This window comes from Papio anubis, chromosome 4 (genome assembly GCF_008728515.1).
Source record: "Papio anubis isolate 15944 chromosome 4, Panubis1.0, whole genome shotgun sequence".
NCBI lineage: Eukaryota > Metazoa > Chordata > Mammalia > Primates > Cercopithecidae > Papio > Papio anubis.
In genome coordinates, this window is record NC_044979.1 from 17,837,145 (window position 1) to 17,858,244 (window position 21,100).

General features: G+C 37.5%; 1 protein-coding gene across 8 annotated transcripts in view; it reads left to right on the plus strand.

Moving 5' to 3' along the window:
* The window catches only part of BRAF (B-Raf proto-oncogene, serine/threonine kinase), a 203,937-nt gene that overhangs the window by 136,378 nt on the left and 46,459 nt on the right, over positions 1 to 21,100 (plus strand). For 7 of the 8 annotated variants that reach the window (XM_021936348.2, XM_021936350.2, XM_031665083.1 and 4 more), the window contains 5 exons: positions 6,656 to 6,692; positions 11,087 to 11,223; positions 11,897 to 12,014; positions 15,657 to 15,741; positions 16,645 to 16,821. In XM_021936348.2, coding sequence (XP_021792040.1) covers positions 6,656 to 6,692; positions 11,087 to 11,223; positions 11,897 to 12,014; positions 15,657 to 15,741; positions 16,645 to 16,821 — 554 coding nt within the window. Of the gene's footprint in view, positions 1 to 6,655; positions 6,693 to 11,086; positions 11,224 to 11,896; positions 12,015 to 15,656; positions 15,742 to 16,644; positions 16,822 to 20,648; positions 20,789 to 21,100 lie in introns of all 8 variants that reach the window. The other variant, XR_004183104.1, reaches the window with a different exon arrangement.

Consider the following 21,100-nt stretch of genomic DNA (forward strand, 5'->3'; position numbering starts at 1 on the left):
AAAAAAAAAAAAAAAAAAAAAAAAAAAAAAAAAAAAAGAAAATGGTTTTCTTCATCTTCAAATGAAAATGGTTTAAATATCAAAGGACTGACAGAAACCCTTGGCAGAATTGATTAAGTTCTTTAAAACTTTTATAAAAATGATTATGATTGTGCTATAAGAGGTGAATATGAAATTAAGAATTTCAGGCCAGGCGTGGTGGCTCATGCCTGTAATCCCAAAACTTTGGGAGGCCAAGATGGGAGGAATGCTTGACCCAGAAGTTAGAGACCAGCCTGGGCAACATAGTGAGACCCCATCTCTACCAGAAAGAAAACAAATTAGCCATGCGTGGAGAGGTCTCAGCTGTAGTCTCAGCTACTCAGGAGGCTGAGGTGGGAGGATTGCTTGAGCCAGGAGGTCAAGGCTGCAGTGAGCTATGATTGCACCCCTGCACTCCAGCCTGAGCAACAGAGTGGGACCCTGTCTCAAAATAAAATAATTTCAATTTGTGCTATCGTAAGCTTGGCATTATGACCAACAAAAAATTCTTTCTGTTTTTATTTTTAAATTAGCATATAGTTGGAACTATAAATTTTATTAAATGTTAATAGAAAAACTATTATAAATTTTTATTTTGTTATTTTAGATAAATTTGCAAATCATACTTTCTTCCCACTTTTTACTAAGAAACTTTTCTCTATTTTTATTGGATTCATTTTAAGTGACTTTTTTCTAGTATTAGTTTTCCTTAATTAGTAAGGTTCACCTCTATCTAGCAAGACCTAAAAACAAAGGAAGAAAGGGGAAACGGAGAATGTGATATAAGAAATCAAACCATATGTCTAGGTTAGGGTTGTTCTCAGTCTGTCCAAAATTGCAACCACCTTCTTTACTTTGAAAACTACCATCCTTTTAGACTATTCGCTTTTTCTCTGATTGTTACCACTGTTCCCTGGTCTGTTGGGCTTCATTTAGAGTGTCATCTTTATATCTTGCCTTTTCATCCTCTCTTATAAGCAGTCAAAAGGTATCACCTTTTAATGTGCATCACAAACTGGTTTTTACTTATTACTGCTGCCATTTCAGCACATATTTTTTCACTTGAATTGTATGCTACATTAATCTCCTAAATAGATTCTCTGCCATTGATTTTTCTCTATCCATTTCCATTCTTTCTGCAACTGTCAGAATAATTTTTTTACACCTCTAGCATCATCTGTTCTCTTGTTCCAAAACTTTTAGTGACTTACCATTGATTACAAGATAAAGTGCAAACTCTTTAGCATTTTTATCCATGCTCAATCACTTATGATTCCATTAAAAAGATTTACTAATAACTGTGGGCTATGCATTGTGTTAGGCAATTGGGAATTATTTTTTAATTAGCACATGGTCTTTGCCCTTAAGGAAGTCACAGGCTAATGGGTGAATCAAACACTTAAATAGATAATTACAAAACATATAATGGTAGTTTAGAGAAGGGGGTTATAAACTCCATCTAGTTGGATCTAGGAATATTGAGCAGAGAAGGAATAATATTTAAGCCAGATTATGATGAATAAGTAGGAGTACAGTGCATAGGGGGATTTGGAAAGTCATTTGTTAAGGAAATGAAAGGCATAGAAGTGCCTTTACATGGAATGTAATTACTAGTTGATATTTAAGTTTAGGGTCCAGGAGAAGGCTTGGGGAATGGTGGAAGGTGAAACTAGGTAGGTAAAATCTACAGTGAAAAGCTTTGTGTATTACTCTAAAATCTAAAGTAGTCCTAGGGAATCTGAAGAATTTTGAGTGTGAGAGGAAGTGATCAGCTCTATATTTTAGAAAAATCTTTGATGGTAGTGTGGAGGATAGATGAAATGGGAAACACATAGAGGCAGCACTGTCAATAATGTGGCTTTTGTAGTATTTCAGACAGAAATGATACTTAAACTCAAGTAATAGCATTGGTGATGTGAAAGAGTGTGTTGTGGTGAGGGAGACTATGAATTAGTGAATCAGTGTTGAGTCTTAGGAATCATGTTGAAGATGGCTACTATTTATGAATACTTATATATCAGGTACTATGCTAAGTGCTTTACATAGACTTTCTTATTTCATCCTCATAAAAATTCATAGGTTATGTACCATTATTATCTTTATTTTACTGTTAAGATTTACAGAGGTTAAGAAACATACCCAAGATTACACCGCTGATAAATTATTGAAGTGAGTTCAAACCTGGCCTTTCCTTCTTATACTTAACCACTATACAGTTTTGTAGTAGAGGAGAGGAGCGAAAAATATGAGAAGTAGAGGATAATGCCAGGTTTCTGGCTTATAGATACTTAGCTTATAGACCGAGTTTCTGGTAAATAGCACCGTTTGCTAAATACCAGAGAAAAACAAGGTTTGCAGAAGCAAAAATTTTAGCTTTTTGGAGGGATATATTGACTTTAAGATGCCTGGGGGACTTTCAGATTTAGAAATCCAGTAGCAGTTGGATATAAGGACCTTGAGTAGAGATACAGGTTTAGGAGTAATTAGCATATTTATGTCAGTTAAAGCCATGGATATAAATTATTCAAAGAGCATATGTAAATTGAAAAGGGGAGAAAATGTAACCCTGATAAACATTAACATTGTAGGTGCAGGCAGAGATTCTCTGTCTCCTTTATGGGCTGTCTCTTCCTAAGTCTAGCTCCAGATAACTAAGAAAAAGTGTTGCAGAAGCCAAAGGAAGAAAAGGGATTTCAAGAACACTGAAGTAGTTGGTGTCAGTTGCCATTAAGATTCAAATAAGATAAAGACTGAAATGACTTATCAATTTTGGAAATTGAAATGTCATCTTTACTTCATTGAATTGTTTTAGAGGGCCAGTAAGAGGAGAAGGCAGCAGGTGAGGAAGTAGGATTAAGTGTTAATTTTGAGAAGCTTGGCTGTGAAGGAATGACAAAAGAGGATAGCTTGATTCAGGGTTGAGGGACAATTTTTTGTTTGTTTTTCGGTTGTTTTTTTTGTTTGTTTTTTGTGTTTTGAGTGGAGTCTTGCTCTGTCACCCAGGCTGGAGTGCAGTCGTGTGATCTCTGCTCACTGCAGCTTCCACCTCCCAGGTTCAAGCAATTCTCCTGCCTTAGCCTCTCAAGTAGCTGCGATGCCCAGCTAATTTTTGTATTTTTAGTAGGGTTTCGCCATGTTGACCAGACTGGTTCTGAACTCCTGACCTCAAGTGATCCGCCCACCTCAGTCTCCCAAAGTGTTGGGATTACAGGTGTGAGCAACTGCGCCCAGCCAGGAGACAATTGTTTTTAATGTAAGAGACATTAGTATATTTGTAACTGGAGAAGAAGAAGCCAGTGAAGAGAAATTGAAGATAACAAGAGAGGGAATAATTGATGTAATAAAATTCCTTGAACTTGGAAATTATGTCTCTCAGAGACTATGAAGAATTAAAGATGGACCTAGCCAGCTCTGTAATTCTTTACAGACTGTGTGATGTTGGGCAAATTATTTAATCCTGGAGCCAGTAGTGTTTACCTTCTATAGGGGTTTGAATTGCTTCTTATGCCTGGTACATAATAATTCAGAAATTATAGCTAATATTAATATGCAAATAGTTATAGATATTAGAGCAGAAAAGTTGTTTGATGGCTTTTGTTTTCTCTATTATGATGAAGGGAAGGGATGTAAGTAAGAGAAGGAACTACAAAAGAGTGGGAAAAAAGTTGAAATATCCAGTTTTCAAATGCTAGAAGAACCTTTGAAACCTAGAATGAGTAGAAAAGATTGTCAAGGAGCTTTAAGAACACATTCAGAATTAAAGAATCTAAGTTTATGTTGTTACTAGCAGTAACTTGTAAGAGCGGAGAAAGCAAAATTTGGTTAATCCATAGTTGTGGGGAGTTTCAGAGCTGATGCAACAAAAGAAGAAAAGGATATGGCCTTTGTCTTGTTTCTTCCATCTAAAAGACTCTCTGCTCTTCTACATGCCTCTCTCTCTCTGAAACCCTAACTCAGAGTAAATTCCTTGACTGCTTTACCAGTGACCAAGTCCTATAGTTATCATACATAGCACTAAAAATCTTATTGGCCGTGTGCAGTGGCTCACACCTGTAATCCCAGTACTTTTGGGAGGCTGAGGCAGGCGGATCGCCTGAGATCAGGTGTTCAAGACCAGCCTGGCCAACATGATGAAACCCCATCTCTACCAAAAGTAAAAAATTAGCCAGGCATAGTGGCAGGCACCTGTAATCCTAGCTACTCGGGAGGCTGAGGCAGGAGAATCGCTTGAACCCAGGAGGTGGAGGTTGCAGTGAGCTAAGATCGTGCCATTGCACCCCAGCCTGGGTGACAAGAGCGAGACTTCATCTCAAAAAAAATATCTTACCACGCGTATCACTTAGTTGGCAATCAACTAAGCAACAAACTTTGGCATCTCTTTTATTATATTCTTACGCAATTATTATTAAATTATTTGATTTTCACTTACTTCCATCTTACTTCCAATGTGTGCATCTTACTTCTAATGAGATTGTAAGCTCTCAAGAATGGAAAGTTAATGACATCACTAAGATTTTTATATTTTTTGGTAGCCACATAACTCCTATCACCTTGTTTTCAGGTATGTATTTGATTATTCTGTAGAAAATGTTGAAGGCTTTTTATGATACATTAAACATAATAGAAATACATCTTTAAAGAATTTGTTTTAGCCTCTAAACAAAAAGTTGTCTATTCGCAGAGACTATTTAGAGATATTTGGGGCCATTCAATCCCTCATATTTAAGTTAAACTAAATAAACAGACTAATGGAAGTTCTACCTATCAAGGCCCAAATTGCATTACCCGTAGCGACTGTCCCCACTACCAATGTTGTTATAAAGAGCTATACATATATATAAGTTTTTGTTTTTTGTTTTTTCAGTGACAGAGTCTCACTCTGTCACCCGGGCTGGAGTGCAGTGGCATAATCTCAGCTCACTGCAACCTTCACCTCCCAGATTCAAGCAATTCTCCTGCTTCCGCCTCCTGAGTATCTACGATTACAGGCGTGTGCCACCATACCCGGCTAATTTTTGTATTTTTAGTAGAGATGGTGTTTCACCATGTTGTCCAGGCTGGTTTCGAACTCCTAACCTCGTGATCCACCTGCCTTGATCTCCACTGCGCCCGGCACATAAAGAGCTATATTTTAATAATAAAGACAAATTTTAGCCGCCAAGTGCGGTGACTCATGCCTGTAATCCCAGCACTTTGGGACACTGAGGTGGACGGATCACCTGAGGTCGGGAGTTCTGAGGCAGGAAGATCACTTGAACCCAGGAGGCAGAGGTTGCAATGAGCCAAGATCACACCACTGCACTTCATCCTGGGCGAGAGAGCAACTCAGTCTCAAAAAAAAAGGACAAATTTTAGCAAAACCTTTCTTTTTTTTTTTTTTTTTGAGACAGAGTCTCGCTCTGTCACCCAGGCTGGACTGCAGTGGCGCGATCTCAGCTCACTGCAACCTCCGCCTCCCGGACTCACACCGTTCTCCTGCCTCAGCCTCCCGAGCAGCTGGGACTAGAGGCACCCACCACCACGCCCGGCTAGTTTTTTTGTATTTTTAGCAGAGACGGAGTTTCACCGTGTTTGCCAGGATGGTCTTAATCTCCTGACCTCGTGATCCACCCGTCTCGGCCTCCCAAAGAGCAAAACCTTTCTATGAGCCATTTTGTTTCTTCCCTCTTCTATTGTGCCCTTATCCATCCATATTTTTATGATTGTAATCTGTGTACTTTTAATTTTGTATTTTTAAATTACACTGTAAACATGTTTCGTGATTCAAGCTTCATAATTATTTTGGTAGCTGCATAATACTTCATTAAATTGATACACCAAAATTTTCTTAACCAAAGTGTGTCAAAATGCCTATAATAGAGAAATAATTATTTCTAACTTTTTAATATGATAGATAATGTTGCACTAAACATCTTTGTGCATATCACTTTTTCTTCTGAATTATTTCCTTAAGAAAAGTTCCCAGAACTGGAATTACAGGATCAAAGACTATGAACATTTTTATCGCTCTTAATATGCGCCAGTATAATTTTTTTTAAGGATTGATGAAGCCATTTTTTAAAAAATTTATTTATTTCCAAAGTTCAGGGGTACATGTGCAGGATGTGCCAGTTTGTTACATAGCTCAACATGTGCCACAGCGGTTTGCGCACAGATTATTCCATTACCTAGGTATGAAGCACAGCATCCATTAGTTATTCTTTCTGATGCTCTCCCTCTTTTTACCACCCACCCTCCGACAGGCCCCAGTGTGTGTTGTTTCCCCCATGTGTCCACTTGTTCTCATGATTCAGCTCCCACTTACAAGTGAGAAAACGCAGTATTTGGTTTTCTGCTCCTGCATTGGATTGTTGAGGATAATGGAAGCCATTGGTTTTGAATGGCCTGAAATGGATTTCAGCATTTGATTAGGACTAATAATTCTTTCTTTATAGGCTTACATTGACAAGTACTTCAAAATTTAGATTTTATTATGTTCGCTAGATAATTCCAGATGGTTTTGTGTAATAGTTATAAGATATATTGTTTTAATTAATAAAATAATTATTTTAATGTTAGTGGAAAAATCAGTGTTATCACTACTTTCTGATTATATGCTTGCTTGGAATAAATATACATTACTGTTTATTTGTAGGACTTGATTAGAGACCAAGGATTTCGTGGTGATGGAGGTAAGTAGTGATTTCAGTTTTTTTGAAAAACTTGAGGAAACTGCAGTTGCTTTGCTGCTTATCTCCTTTATACTTGCCTCTTACATGAAACAGACACAGAGAAAAATGTGTAGAGAAACCCAAAATTTTTTTGTTTTTCTATAGTATTTGTCATTTATCTCTAATAAAATGTTAACTAATTTATAACATGAGTAGAAAAGATGACTGGACATAAAAGGAAGTCTTAAAATGTACTATCTACATTTTTAAAATATCTTCTGAGATCAGACAAGATCGGACACGTTCAGGATGGTATGGCCGTAGACTACAGTTTTAAAATATCTTACCAAGGAAAGATCCTTAATTATTATACCCACTTTATTAATTTCTAACTGTCTTGAAAGCTATTGTTGATAAATTTCCTTTGTGGGTCTTCACTGATACTTAAAGATTGACCTTAGAATCAGATAAAACTTTACTTTGCTAAATCATTCTGAAGAGGGGGTTTGTCAGACATTATCAGCCACTTCCCTTCAACTTTCTACAAGTGTTTTAAATGTACATTTTATAGAACAGACCCATAATAGCGAAGCCCATTTGTCCTCTTCTTAGTTCAGTAAATACACAAATGAGAAACTGAATTGAGATTTCTAACTGAATTTTCATCTAGTATTCACTCTAGCACATAAGACAACATTACTTAAGAAAATACTTTTTGTAAGCATTACCCTATATGTTTTATAAGAGGTGACATTTGAGACTATCTTGAAGTTTTCTTCCAGGTGGTCCTTTACACTTACCTTCCCTGCTGTCTTCTGTCTAGTAAGGAAGACCTGTAATAACTGCATATCATGCTTAGAGTTGACCTCTTCACTGTGACCTTCTTTATCTTCAAAATATCTAAGCCCAGACTCAACAATATTTTACATTGAGTAAACATGGTTATACACCTTCTTTTGTTATGTTTCTGTATACCCGTGAAGCAACCAAAATAATAATAAGCCTGCATTCTATACTCTGGACTTGGTATTGATGATAGCACATAGTTACACAAGCATTTTTTTTTTCCTGTTTGTTATTTCATGAACCTGCCAATTAATGTTGCTGCCAGTTTGACTTTCATATGTCTTAATAGCTGTGGCTTTTGATAATTTTGCCTAATACATCCAGCATTTAAATGTTGCCATCATGTTAGCATCACAAAATTAACTTAGTCATAAACACAGCCTGCTTAGTACCTAAAATCAAATGGCATTTCTTGTCCTTTTCATGAGTCACTTTTTAAAAAATCATTGGGATTTTATGAAAATGAGCAGATTTTTGGTCCAGAATTATTTTATGAAGCAGGCTTCGATTCATCTTATTTATTCCCCATGACTTCTTTCATTTCTTCTGTGTGTCTGTCTTCCTGTGTTTGCCTGCCCCTCTCTTTCTCTTCTAACAGCCCCTTTGAACCAGCTGATGCGCTGTCTTCGGAAATACCAATCCCGGACTCCCAGTCCCCTCCTACATTCTGTCCCCAGTGAAATAGTGTTTGATTTTGAGCCTGGCCCAGTGTTCAGAGGTAGTTGGGCTCTTCTTTCTTGTTTTCACCCAAAGCAAACTAAATATAAAACTACAGATGCTGTTTGTGCCTCACCCTCACAGCGTGTGTTTGTAAGTGTGAAAGTTTTCAGTACTAAATTTCTGCTTGGCCTGGCTGGAATGCTCTGAATGTGCTTCTCACACATACTCACTGCCACAAGCTTTCTGTATGCTGTCTGTCATAAATTTTTAAAAGCAAGAAAATCCTGACCTGAGATTTCCATCTTGTTTTTTGTTATTTTATTACTTCCTGGTCTTGATAATTTGTTAAACTTAGTGGGTGGGAATAAATAAGGTGGGTGGGGAAGAGCTTACTGGATTCCTTTGATTTTAATGCATTTAAGTGATTATTCTTGATGGTTTATGTTTGTTAATAATTTTTGTTGTTTTTAAGAAAATTGAAGTGTCAGTGGAAACTTCTATTATGAGATTTTATTAGGCTTTTGGCCTTTTTTCAGATTCTGTAATACTAGCTGTGTTTTTTGGGTTTTTCTTTCCTCCAATATGGGATGTGTGTATTTTTGTCAAAGGTAGGGAGCTGTTAAAAAACAAACAAAAAAAAAAGATTTATAACATATTTTAGATATTTCAGTGTACTTCAGAAATTTGAGGATTTATCCTTTTAATTATGTCCTAATAGAAGAAAGTTTACAGTATAATTTCATTCTCCCATTTCATCTTGCTGTTTTATTTAGTGGTTAAACTGATTTGTAAAAACTTAAGTTGGGCTAGGCACGGTGGCTTACGCCTGTAGTTCCAGCACTTTGGAAGGCCAAAGTGGATGGATCACCTGAGGTCAGGAGTTCGAGACCAGCCTGGTCAATATGGTGAAAACCCGTCTCTACAAAAATACCAAAAAAATTAGCCGGGCATGATGGCGGGTGCCTGTAATCCCAGCTACTTGGGAGGCTGAGGCTGGAGAATCACTTGAACCCAGGAGGCGGAGGTTACAGTGAGCCAGGATCGTACCATTGTACTCCAGCCTGGGCGACAGAGTGAGACTCCATCTGAAAAAAAAAAAAAAAAAAAAACTTAAGTCAAAGCTGGGACAGATGTCTTGCTATAAATATTTTTAAAGATTTATATTTACTGACTCTTGCTAGTTAGTATCTGTTACATATTCTGAATGTAGTAATGGTGCTTTAGATATTTGCTCTCTCAGCCCTGCTGTTTCTCAGAAAATCCATAGAATGGGATGGAAGTCATACAGTAGTGAGTAACACAATTAAGCGATACAATAAAACTACTTAGTAGATCATAACTGTGAAGCCTGGTCAAGCAGTTAAGGCTTTATAATGTTGAAAATTATCAATGGGAGGTAGAAAATGGATTGTGCTCTACTTAATAGACATTCTGGACACCATTTTATTTTAGAAAATTGCATATGAGGCCGGGTGCGGTGGCTCAAGCCTGTAATCCCAGCACTTTGGGAGGCCGAGATGGGCGGATCACGAGGTCAGGAGATCGAGACCATCCTGGCTAACACAGTGAAACCCCGTCTCTACTAAAAATACAAAAACTAGCCGGGCGAGGTGGCGGGCGCCTGTAGTCCCAGCTGCTCGGGAGGCTGAGGCAGGAGAATGGCATAAACCCAGGAGGCGGAGCTTGCAGTGAGCTGAGATCTGGCCACTGCACTCCAGCCTGGGCGACAGAACGAAACTCTGTCTCAAAAAAAAAAAAAGAAAATTGCATATGAGATCATGAAAATTCTACATGGTGATATAATATGATGTAATAATAGTAAATATTTTCTACAGATTTAACATTTCAATGTGGTTATTGGTATCCTTGTTATCTGAAAGATAGTGACTCTTTTTTTCCTTAAGAGTAGCAGTCATTTTTTAAAAAGAATCTATTTTCTTGAGGTCATTTTGTTGTTCTGTATATAGAACTATTACCTGGACATCTGAGTTCTACTCAGCCGTATTCAGGCCCCAGTAAGATTCACTGCCCTGAACCCTTCTGAACCAGGTGCTACTGTACCTTATCTCAGGATGTTTGCCATGAGAAAGGTATGCAACCCTGCCAACGGAGATCACTTCCAAAGAGTATACTCCTCAGGCTCACTTGACCTATAGAATATTTGTATTTATAGTAACTCGGCGGAGAGGCCATAGCACTTACTTACAAAGCTCTCACTTACAAAGGCAGAGATTTTTCAGAAAGTCTTGAGAAATATGCCTGGCTTTATTTACATTAACTTTGTTTTGCAGGTAACAAATAATCTTTGTTTAATAATGTAAGCCTCTAGGAACCAATGATACTGACCAATATCTCTTAAATAGTAGAGCATGTAGTTTAGGATTGTATTTGAGTTTAGTGATTAATATGAATAAGTCAGATATTTTCAACATTATGGCCATTATTAGAAAATGTTTCCAGTTGGGGATTTCCTTTTTTTTTAATATTGATTGGCTGTTGAGGTAATATTAAATAATTAATTAAAAGTGTATTTGTTATATAGGCATTTACATTGATTTTGCTTTTTGATTTTTTTTCATCAAAGAAACAGAAACTTGGTAGTATTTTTAGTATTTCTATCTTGTTTTAGAGAGATTGTTTTTCTCCTAGATTTTGTACCAGTAAACAAAGTATGTATCTATCATCAGATATCTTAAAGGTCATTAAATTGGCCAGAAAACTAAAAGAAATTATAGTTGTAATCACCAAATGAGGCCCCTTTTTTTTTGGCCCATCCTTTCCAAAAGGTCTATATTTAAATATGCACTACATTTTAAAATTAAGTCTAAATATCCCCCAACCTTCTACCCCTGATAAATTAACATACTTGCTCCTCCTTAATGTATACATTTTTCTTATCACTAATTTAGGATCAACCACAGGTTTGTCTGCCACCCCCCCTGCCTCATTACCTGGCTCACTCACTAACGTGAAAGCCTTACAGAAATCTCCAGGACCTCAGCGAGAAAGGAAGTCATCTTCATCCTCAGAAGACAGGAATCGAATGGTAAGAGTATATAATATCTTTTTTTCTCTGTCTTTATTCTTAGAAGTCATAGCCAAATGTAATATTATCCTTTAGATATATTATGTCCATATGTGACACAGAACTCCCATAATTAAATAAATTTCAGAGCTGATAGTTTTTTGCTTAAAGCATATTTCCACAGCGCTGCTTTCTGCTGTCATCTGTAATATAATTTAGTAGAAGGCAGTTTTGGAAGAGTAACAGTGTTCTGCTTCTAAAATAAGGAAAAAGAGAGAAAACTAGTATTAGAAGGCATGAAAAGGCTGGTCCAGAATTCAGATATCTACCGAAGGACATTCTTCACTATTTAAAAAATCAACTTTCTTCTGCAAAATGAATCCACCATGGCACATGTATACCTATGTAACAAACCTGCACATTCTACACATGTATCCCAGAACTTAAAGTAAAATTTAAAAATAAAATAAAAAACTAATACTTTTTAGCCATAGTATTGTTACTAATTATTGAATAAGTGGATCTTTTACTCTACCAAAGTACTTTTATATGTTGATTTTTTTTTTTTTTTTTTTTGGAAAGACTGAATTAGACATGATACATAAAGAAATTTAGCACCAATTAAAAAAGAGTGAAACATAAGGTTTTCTTTTTTTGTTTGGTTTGACTTGACTTTTGTACTATTTTTATCAAGAAAACACTTGGTAGACGGGACTCGAGTGATGATTGGGAGATTCCTGATGGGCAGATTACAGTGGGACAAAGAATTGGATCTGGGTCATTTGGAACAGTCTACAAGGGAAAGTGGCATGGTAAGTATGTAATGTGGTGACATTGTGACAAGTCATAATAGGATATGTTTAACAACTTTTATTTTGTAAAAACAATCATCAAAGGAAATATTCACTCTTTGCATCAGTAAACTATATTAGTTTCAGGACTCCTCCAAAAGTTTCTAATAAAAATTATGGGAAATAAAAACCGTTCACAGCCATCAGGACTCCTGTCATTATATTATAGTAATAATTTTTAAAGGAGAATTCCTCCAGGTTAACTAGTCCTCAAAAGGATTTTTTTTTCTTTTAGAGTCTTTCAGCTGATAATTTTATTTGTATTATAAGTCACAAGTAAACATATTAAAAATGTACTTACTGACTGGGCACAGTGGCTTACGCCTGTAATCCCAGCTCTTTGGGAGGCCGAGGCTGGCAGATCACAAGGTCAGGAGATCAAGACCTTACTGGCCATGGTGAAACCCCATCTCTACTAAAAATACAAAAATTAGCTGGGTATGGTAGTACGTGCCTGTAGTCTCAGCTACTCGGGAGGCTGAGGCAGGAAAATCACTTGAACCCAGGAGGCAGAGGTTGCAGTGAGCTGAGATCACACCACTGCACTCTAGCCTGGCAACCGTGAGACTTCGTCTCAAAAAAAAAAAAAATTAACAAAGAAATATAAGTGGCCAGTAAACATATACAAAATGTTCGGCCTTACTAGTTATCCAAGAATTGCACATTCAAAAATAGAAATCATTATTTGCCTCTTAGTTGTACAAAATATTTTTAAATTGGATTATATTTAGAGTAGTGAGTGTATTTTCATCAAAGGTTTAATATTAATGAAAAATGAAAATGAACATGTATCCAACTATTAGAGAACTGGATAAATTTGTACCTTCATATATGATTATATAGGAGTTAAAATGGCAAAGTAGAGCTATATTTATTGATATAGAAAGGTGTCTTTGGCATATGAAATTTTACAAAGCAGTATGTATAATATACCATATTATGGAGCTCATGGAAATATGTAACATAATTTTTTATATGACAGTATTTTAGGCCACACACAGTGGCTCACACCTGTAATCCCAGCATTTTGGGAGGCCAAGGCAGGTGGATCACCTAAGGTCAGGAGTTCGAGACCAGCCTGGCCAACATGGTGAAACCTCGTCTCTACTAAAAATACAAAAAATTAGGCCGGGCGCGGTGGCTCAAGCCTGTAATCCCAGCACTTTGGGAGGCTGAGATGGGCGGATCACGAGGTCGGGAGATCGAGACCATCCTGGCTAACACGGTGAAACCCCGTCTCTACTAAAAAAAAAAAATACAAAAAACTAGCTGGGCGAGGTGGCGGGCGCCTGTAGTCCCAGCTACTCGGGAGGCTGAGGCAGGAGAATGGCGTGAACCCGGGAGGCGGAGCTTGCAGTGAGCTGAGATCTGGCCACTGCACTCCAGCCTGGGCGACAGAGCGAGACTCCGTCTCAAAAAAAAAAAAAAAAAAAAAAAAAATACAAAAAATTAGCCAGGCTTGGTGGCAGGTACCTGTAATCTCAGCTACTCAGGAGGCTGAGGCAAGAGAATTGCTTGAACCTGGGAGGTGGAGGTTGCAGTGAGCCAAGATCCCACCATTGCACTCCAGCCTGGGTCACAGAGCGAGACTCTGTCTAAAAAAAAAAAGACTGTATTTTAGTATATATCGCCTTAAGCTATCTTTTCACAGGTGTTCATATTCACACTACATTCATGTAAAAGCCTAACAACATATAATGTCACTTTTGAGTGACATAATTAAAGGAATTTTTTTATACCTTCAAAATGTCTTTAAACATTTTTTTAAGTGCTACGCAGTATTTTATGATATGAACAATAGAATAAGCACTGTATTACTTTGATAATTGAGAAAAATCAATGTTGATTTAACTTATTAAAATATACATACAGGTTGAGTATCTTTATGTATTTATTTTTGTTTGTTTTGTTTTATTTTGTTTTGTTTTGAGACAAGGTCTCACTCTGTCGCCCAGGCTGGAGTGCAGTGGCACAATCTCGGCTCACTACAATGTCTGCCTCCCAGATTCAAGCAATTCTTCTACCTCAGCCTCCTGAGTAGCTAGGATTACAGGCGCGTACCACCACACCCGGCTAATTTTTGTATTTTGAGTAGAGACAAGGTTTTGCCATGTTGGCCAGGCTGTTCTCAAACTCCTGACCTCAAGTGAGCCACCCACTTTGGCCTTCCAAAGTGCTGGGATTACAGGTGTGAACCAGCGCACCCAGTCAGGTTGGGTATCTTTAATCCAAAATCCAAAACCCAAAGTGCTCCAGAATCTAAGACTTTCTGAGCGCTGACATGATGCTCAAAGGAAATGCTTATTGGAGGATTTCAGATGTTTGGATTAGGGATGCTAAACTGGTAAGTATAATCAAAGTATTCCAAAATCAGAAAAAAATTGAAATTTGAGACACTTCTGGTTCAAGGCATTTCAGATAAGGGATACTCAGCCTGCGTATAAAAGTACCCATAAATTAGCCAGGCATGGTGGCACGTGCCTGTACTCCCAGCTATTGAGGAGGCTGAGGTGGGAGAATGGCTTGAGCCCAGGAGTTCAAGGCTGCAGTGAGCCATGATCATACCACTGCACTCCATCCAGCCTGGGTGACAGAGCAAGACTCTGTCTCTAAAAAAGTTAAATAAGCAGAACATTAACTAGCACTCTAGAAACACACCCCCACAACTATGTCCTCTTCCAGCCAATCACCTCTCTCCCAAGGGTAACCACCATTGTGATCACAACAGGAAGTGCATAGTGTGTGCTCTTTTGTGTCAGCCCCTTTCACTCAACATTGTTTATAAGATTCATCTATATTGTTGTGTGTAGTTGGAGGTCATTCATTCTCTTTATAGTATTTCATTGTGTGACTATAACATGATTTCTTCTTTCATCTATTGCAATTGGATCGTTTCTAGTTTGGGGCTTTGATTGATGCTGGTGCTGTAAACATTTTTAGTATATGTCTTTTGGTGAACAGAATTGTGAGACCACAGGGTATGCATACGTCCAGTTGTAGTAATGCTGCCAACAGTGTTACAAAGTAGTTGTACCAATTTCAACACCTACTGGCAGTGTTGAGAGTTACAGCTGTCTCACATAAAGTTTTTTTTTTAATTTTAGTGACAATGTTAGTCATTTTACTAATCGAAGTATCAAAAGTAATCCATAAATTTGAAAAAAATGTTAACTACTCTGATAAACTTTTATAGTTTCCTACTTTTAAGCAAAATTCCATAGGGCCTGTTAATTGTAGTTTCAACATTACTTGTAGTTTCAATTAGTAAATAAATATTAAGCCTAGTAAGTATAATTTAATATTGTCAAATAATTTGGAAAATACCATGGATACTTAATTGATTTCACCAAATTTCCATGGAACAAACAAGGTTGGCTATTTTTTGGATTGATGTTTTGAAATACTAGTACAGGAATATCATTGTTAGTTGAGTGTTTAGCCTTAGAAAACAAATGGAGTTTAGATAGCTAAAGTATAATTTATCTGTGATTTAATAATGGTGTGGAGTTAGGGCTATGATAATTAGTGAAAACACCCAAGAATGTTCTATACTTTTAAATTTTAAAAATTGAAATGACACTTGGAATAACAATTGCCTTTTAGGTGATGTGGCAGTGAAAATGTTGAATGTGACAGCACCTACACCTCAGCAGTTACAAGCCTTCAAAAATGAAGTAGGAGTACTCAGGTGAGCTTGTGTGGATTACCATTTTCCAGAGAAAGAAGTTATTTTTATTAGCTCCTGGTTCCCAGTGGTAACGACTATTAGCTTTACAGATTTACTCAAAATGGATAAATTTGTAGAAACACAGTATGTCTGATTACATTTTTGTCTTTAACCACATTCTTTTAAGTAGTATGCAATGTTATATGGTACAGTTGATAGAATACTTAATCCTAGACAGAATTAATGGAAATATAGTATTCTGATAATATAAAATAATAGTTCTACTTATGAAAATAATGCTCTCCAATGTTTAAGCTTATCAGAATACATTTCAAGATGGTATTTAGTCCTGGGCTCTGGAATTTTAGAAACATTGACAAACTAGAATATGTCCAGTGAGGACCACCTAAATAGGGAAGATTCTAGAGGTGTAACGGGGGAAAATAATCAACAGAACTGAGGATATTTAGTTCAGAGAAGGCTGTTATGTTCAAGAGAGTGCACGGTTATTCCAGAGTGCAGGAAAAAAGTTATTCCAGAGAGCAGACCAGGGAAGAAAGCCAGAGGTGAAAGTTGTAGGAAAATGATTTTGTCTCAACACTTGGAAACTTTATAATACCAGAACCACTTAAATAAAAATAAGAGAGTCAGCTACATACTGAGTGATGAACTTCCCATAGTTGAAGGTATTTAAGCAACCTCTAGTTGCCTGTCAGATATGTTTAAAAAGATATTTTTGCATAAAGTAGGAGGTTAGACTTAGCAATTCCCAGTCTCTTCTAAATTTATCCTTTTGTTGCCTTTTTAAAAAAACAGCTTTTTCTGACAACATTTTACCGATAGGTAGACTACTTTGGTTCTCTTTTGTAAGAATTGCTACAGTTTGTCGACATTTAATATTTACTGTCACGTTTCTTTGTACAGGAAAACACGACACGTGAATATCCTACTCTTCATGGGCTATTCCACAAAGCCACAACTGGCTATTGTTACCCAGTGGTGCGAGGGCTCCAGCTTGTATCACCATCTCCATATCATTGAGACCAAATTTGAGATGATCAAACTTATAGATATTGCACGACAGACTGCACAGGGCATGGAGTAAGTTCCATTCTGTTAAATGTCTTATAAATTATTTTTGAAGACCATTGAGGATGTTTTAAAGGTTTTGGCTGCTATTCTTTTGGATTGCATTTTAAATTACTGTCCAGGAACATAATATAGATGCTAACTAATGGCTAGTAAATAATATGATACTAAAAAATAAATGTCTTTGTCTAGTGCAGCCTTCAGAACATATATCAAGTATTTGATAATAAATACATGACTGCAAACTTAGGCTCAGCACTCAGTGATTGAGCTAAGCAAGAGAGGTTCAGAAGATAGAAACAGCAAAAACCTACTAAAAAGTTGTTAACGGTTGTTGAAATAAACAGAATGGTTGTTAATTAGTTACTTTTTCAGATCATTTTCTCTGAGTGCCCATATTTTTTTGTTGCAAAATGGTCAGTTAATAAAAGTGAAAAATCTGCATTCTGACCCTTTTTGAGGATTTCAAAGTGAGTTCATATCTGTTGAATTTTGCTATGCAATTTAAAGAGTTATTTTATAAAGTTTATCATAAGCTAATATGGGGAACTGACGTTGAAGGATAAATTTTAAATTTTGTATGCAACTCTTAAGTGCAAATGAATACGTAAATTAAAAAGTAAAATTAAATTTTGAAAGCGCTTAGATGAAAATTATAAACTCAGTAAAATATGAATTTGAAAGCTCTGTGAAAAGTTTAAAAATAGATATGATCTTAATTATTTTGTCTTTTACATATTGCTTTCACTTACATAAATTATTATGTCATTTAATCTTTATAATGTTATGAAGTAGATCTTTTTTCTTTTTACAGATAAGGAAATTGAGGCTTTTAAGTGCCTTGTCTAAGGGCACACATTTAATAAGTGGCACCAAAGATGTTTAACTCAGGATTTCTGACTCCCAATCCAGTATTCTTTCCCTATAACCACTAAGCTACTTTTACATTATAAAATTAGAATAAAAGAGTAAAAGGGTATATATGTACTAACACCTACAACTCTGAGTATTACTCCTAGCAAGTAGGTGTAGAGCCAAGACTCAAAACCAGATCTGGCTCTTAGATCTTCCAACTGTACCACCTTCTCTTTCTCAAAACTTGGCAATATATCTATAATTTAGATTGTTTACAATCCTATATTCAGCCAAAATATTTATTACAGCAAATTATTACCTTATTCAGTAACACTCCCACTTGCCCCTAGACTTGAAACAATCTCAACCTTTCAGATAAGTTAGAATCTCTGAATCTGTTCGAATCTAAAGGCTTTTAAAGAATTAAAGTCGGCCGGGCGCGGTGGCTCAAGCCTGTAATCCCAGCACTTTGGGAGGCCGAGGCGGGCGGATCACGAGGTCAGAAGATCGAGACCATCCTGGCTAACATGGTGAAACACCGTCTCTACTAAAGAATACAAAAAACTAGCCGGGCGAGGTGGCGGCGCCTGTAGTCCCAGCTACTCGGGAGGCTGAGGCAGGAGAATGGCGTAAACCCGGGAGGCGGAGCTTGCAGTGAGCTGAGATCTGGTCACTGCACTCCAGCCTGGGTGCCAGAGCCAGACTCCGTCTCAAAAAAAAAAAAAAAAAAAAAAAAAAGAATTAAAGTCTTGGCCAGGCATGGTGGCTCACACCTGTAATCCCAGCACTATGGAAGGCCAAGGCAGGCAGATCACCTGAGGCTGGAAGTTCAAGACCAGCCTGACCAACATGGAGAAACCCCATCTCTACTAAAAATACAAAATTAGCCAGGCTTGGTGGCACATGCCCGTAATCCCAGCTACTTGGGAGGCTAAGGCAGGAGAATCACTTGAACCCGGGAGGCGGAGGTTGCGGTGAGCCAAGATCACACCATTGCACTCCAGCCTGGGCAACAAGAGCGAAATTCCATCTCCAAAAAAAAAAAAAAAGAATTTAAAGTCTTCTGAAGAGCAAGCCATGGCACAAATTGTAAACATTCAGTGAGAAACAAAGCTTATTCTCTTCCCACACTACTGGTCTCTTTGCAGTTTCTTCAGCAGGCCAAGCGTGTTCCTTCTTTAGGACCTTTATGTTTGTTACATTCTCTTTAGGATACACATGCCACAAATATCCTTATGTCTCTGTTCATACGTCCCCTTTTAATTGAAACCCTTGCTCACCTTATATAACTAACATGTCCCCACATCACTCTGTCACTCTCTATACCCATAGGCTTGATTTTCTTTATAACGCACAGCTCCATCTGACTTGTTTGTTGTCTTTCATCCCCACTGGAATGCAGGCTGTATGAGAGCAGGGGCTTTTTTTTTTTCCTTCTTCTTCATTATTTTATGCCTAATGCCTAGAATGGGACCTGGCATACTCAGTACATAACTGTCAAATGAAAATGATTACACACAACTGCATATTATTGATAGATTTACCTTTCAGAAGAAAGAGATGCCAAATCCTTCTCACATCGCAACTGAGAAATGTGGCTGGGCATATTGGCTCACACCTATAATCCCAGAACTTTAGAAGGCCAAGGTAGGATGATTGCTTGAGCCTAAGAGTTCAAGACCAGCCAGGAAACATAGGGAGACCCTTGTCTCTGTAAAAAATAAGAAATTTAGCCAGGTGTGGTGGCACTTGCCTGTAGTCCTAGCTACTCAGTAGGCTGAGGTGGGAGGATCACTTGAACGCAGGAGTGTGAGGATGCAAGGAGTCGTGATTGTGCCACTGCACTCCAGCCTGGGCAACAGAGCAAGACCCTGTCCCAAAACAAACAGGCTGGGTGTAGTGGCTCATTCCTGTAAACCCAGCACTTTGGGAGGCCGAGGTGAGTGGATTAAGACAAGAAGTGACAGTAAAGAAGTACATTATCAAATTGGAATAGTGCTGCAGTCTGAAGAACAGTCAGTGAAGAGGTGATATATCACTTTACAGTTTGAGATTATCAGTGTAAATTTTACAGTCATCTACTCTGAAACACTTTGTGTTTTTAAATAGATCTCACAGTTTAACATGATGCAATGAGTGTACGATAGTATGAACATAGATCATTCCATTCAGTTTATCCTAGATTTTAGTAACTGAAAAACTATTAATTCCAAGTTTTAAGCCCTCCAGCAGAGTATACTTTTTAGTACCGGTTTAAAATTAACAAAGGAAGATACAGTTTCTTTTCCCTTTTAGTTTTGTCTTGTAAGATAATAACATACAACTGGTTAAATGTACTGACACATCATCAGTTTCTGAAGGATTTGGCAAGTTGAAACTCCTCTTATTAACAGGGCTATGTGGGTTTCAGATTAAGGTGACAGATTTTTGCTCCTTCCTGGAACTCCACTAAAACTACAATAAAGGAATTTTTTTTAAAGCATAGACACATAAGGATGGGGATAACAGAGAGGAAGGAGACAGTATCAGCAACATTTTGAAAGCTGGAAAGCAAGTGGAGAAGTGATCATGGACTTAGACCCCAAAAGGCTAAATGATCAGTTGGCAGTGGGGAAATTAAAGCCAACCTGGTTTATACCATAGAATCCTCAGTTCTCAGGAATTGGCAATATCACTGTCTCAGGGACGAAAGGGTTAAAATGAAAGGCCTGTTTGAAAAGCTGTTATTTCTCTAAATCTGTTCTCTTACTCACCAGGTAACTGCTCCATCCCTATCCTAGCAGTAGACTGGAAGTTAGAGGGGAAAGTAAACATCTCTGGACTGGGAGACCCTAATCTATGTCTAGGACGTGGATATCTTTCCCAAAACATGGGGATTTGATGACTATGTGCTTACTAAATGATGAAGGGAGATTTCAAATCCCAGCCCTCTCTTTTTATTTGATTCCCAACATGCTAGCAGCCAAACCTTACTCTTCCTGCAGGAGATTCGAGGAGTCTTGGGTGAATTTTACCAGCTCAAGAGGAAAGACCCAAAGAAAGTGACATCAGAGATTCCACCTAGATTACTGTACAGTTCAAAAATAGCAAACAAATCTGTATGTTCAAAGCCTCCAAGCAGCTTGTAAGTCCCTCACTTAGTCTGAATAAGAGTATCGCTGGATAACTAGATATTGGTGGGGAAGTCTTACGCAAATAAGGAGACTGTAAAACACATAGAGAAAAATAGGCATTGGGAGAAACACATACAATGCAAGATTCTCTCTCCCCCACCTCATCCCACCTCCAAAAAACCTATCGGTTTTCTCAGAGGGAGAGAAGATAACTTTATATCCATTAAACAGAAACAGAGGTTTTCTAAGGAACATTCATATAACAGCAACAAAATGCTAAAATGTTGACATTTACAGTACACTGGAAATTATATCCTTTGCAG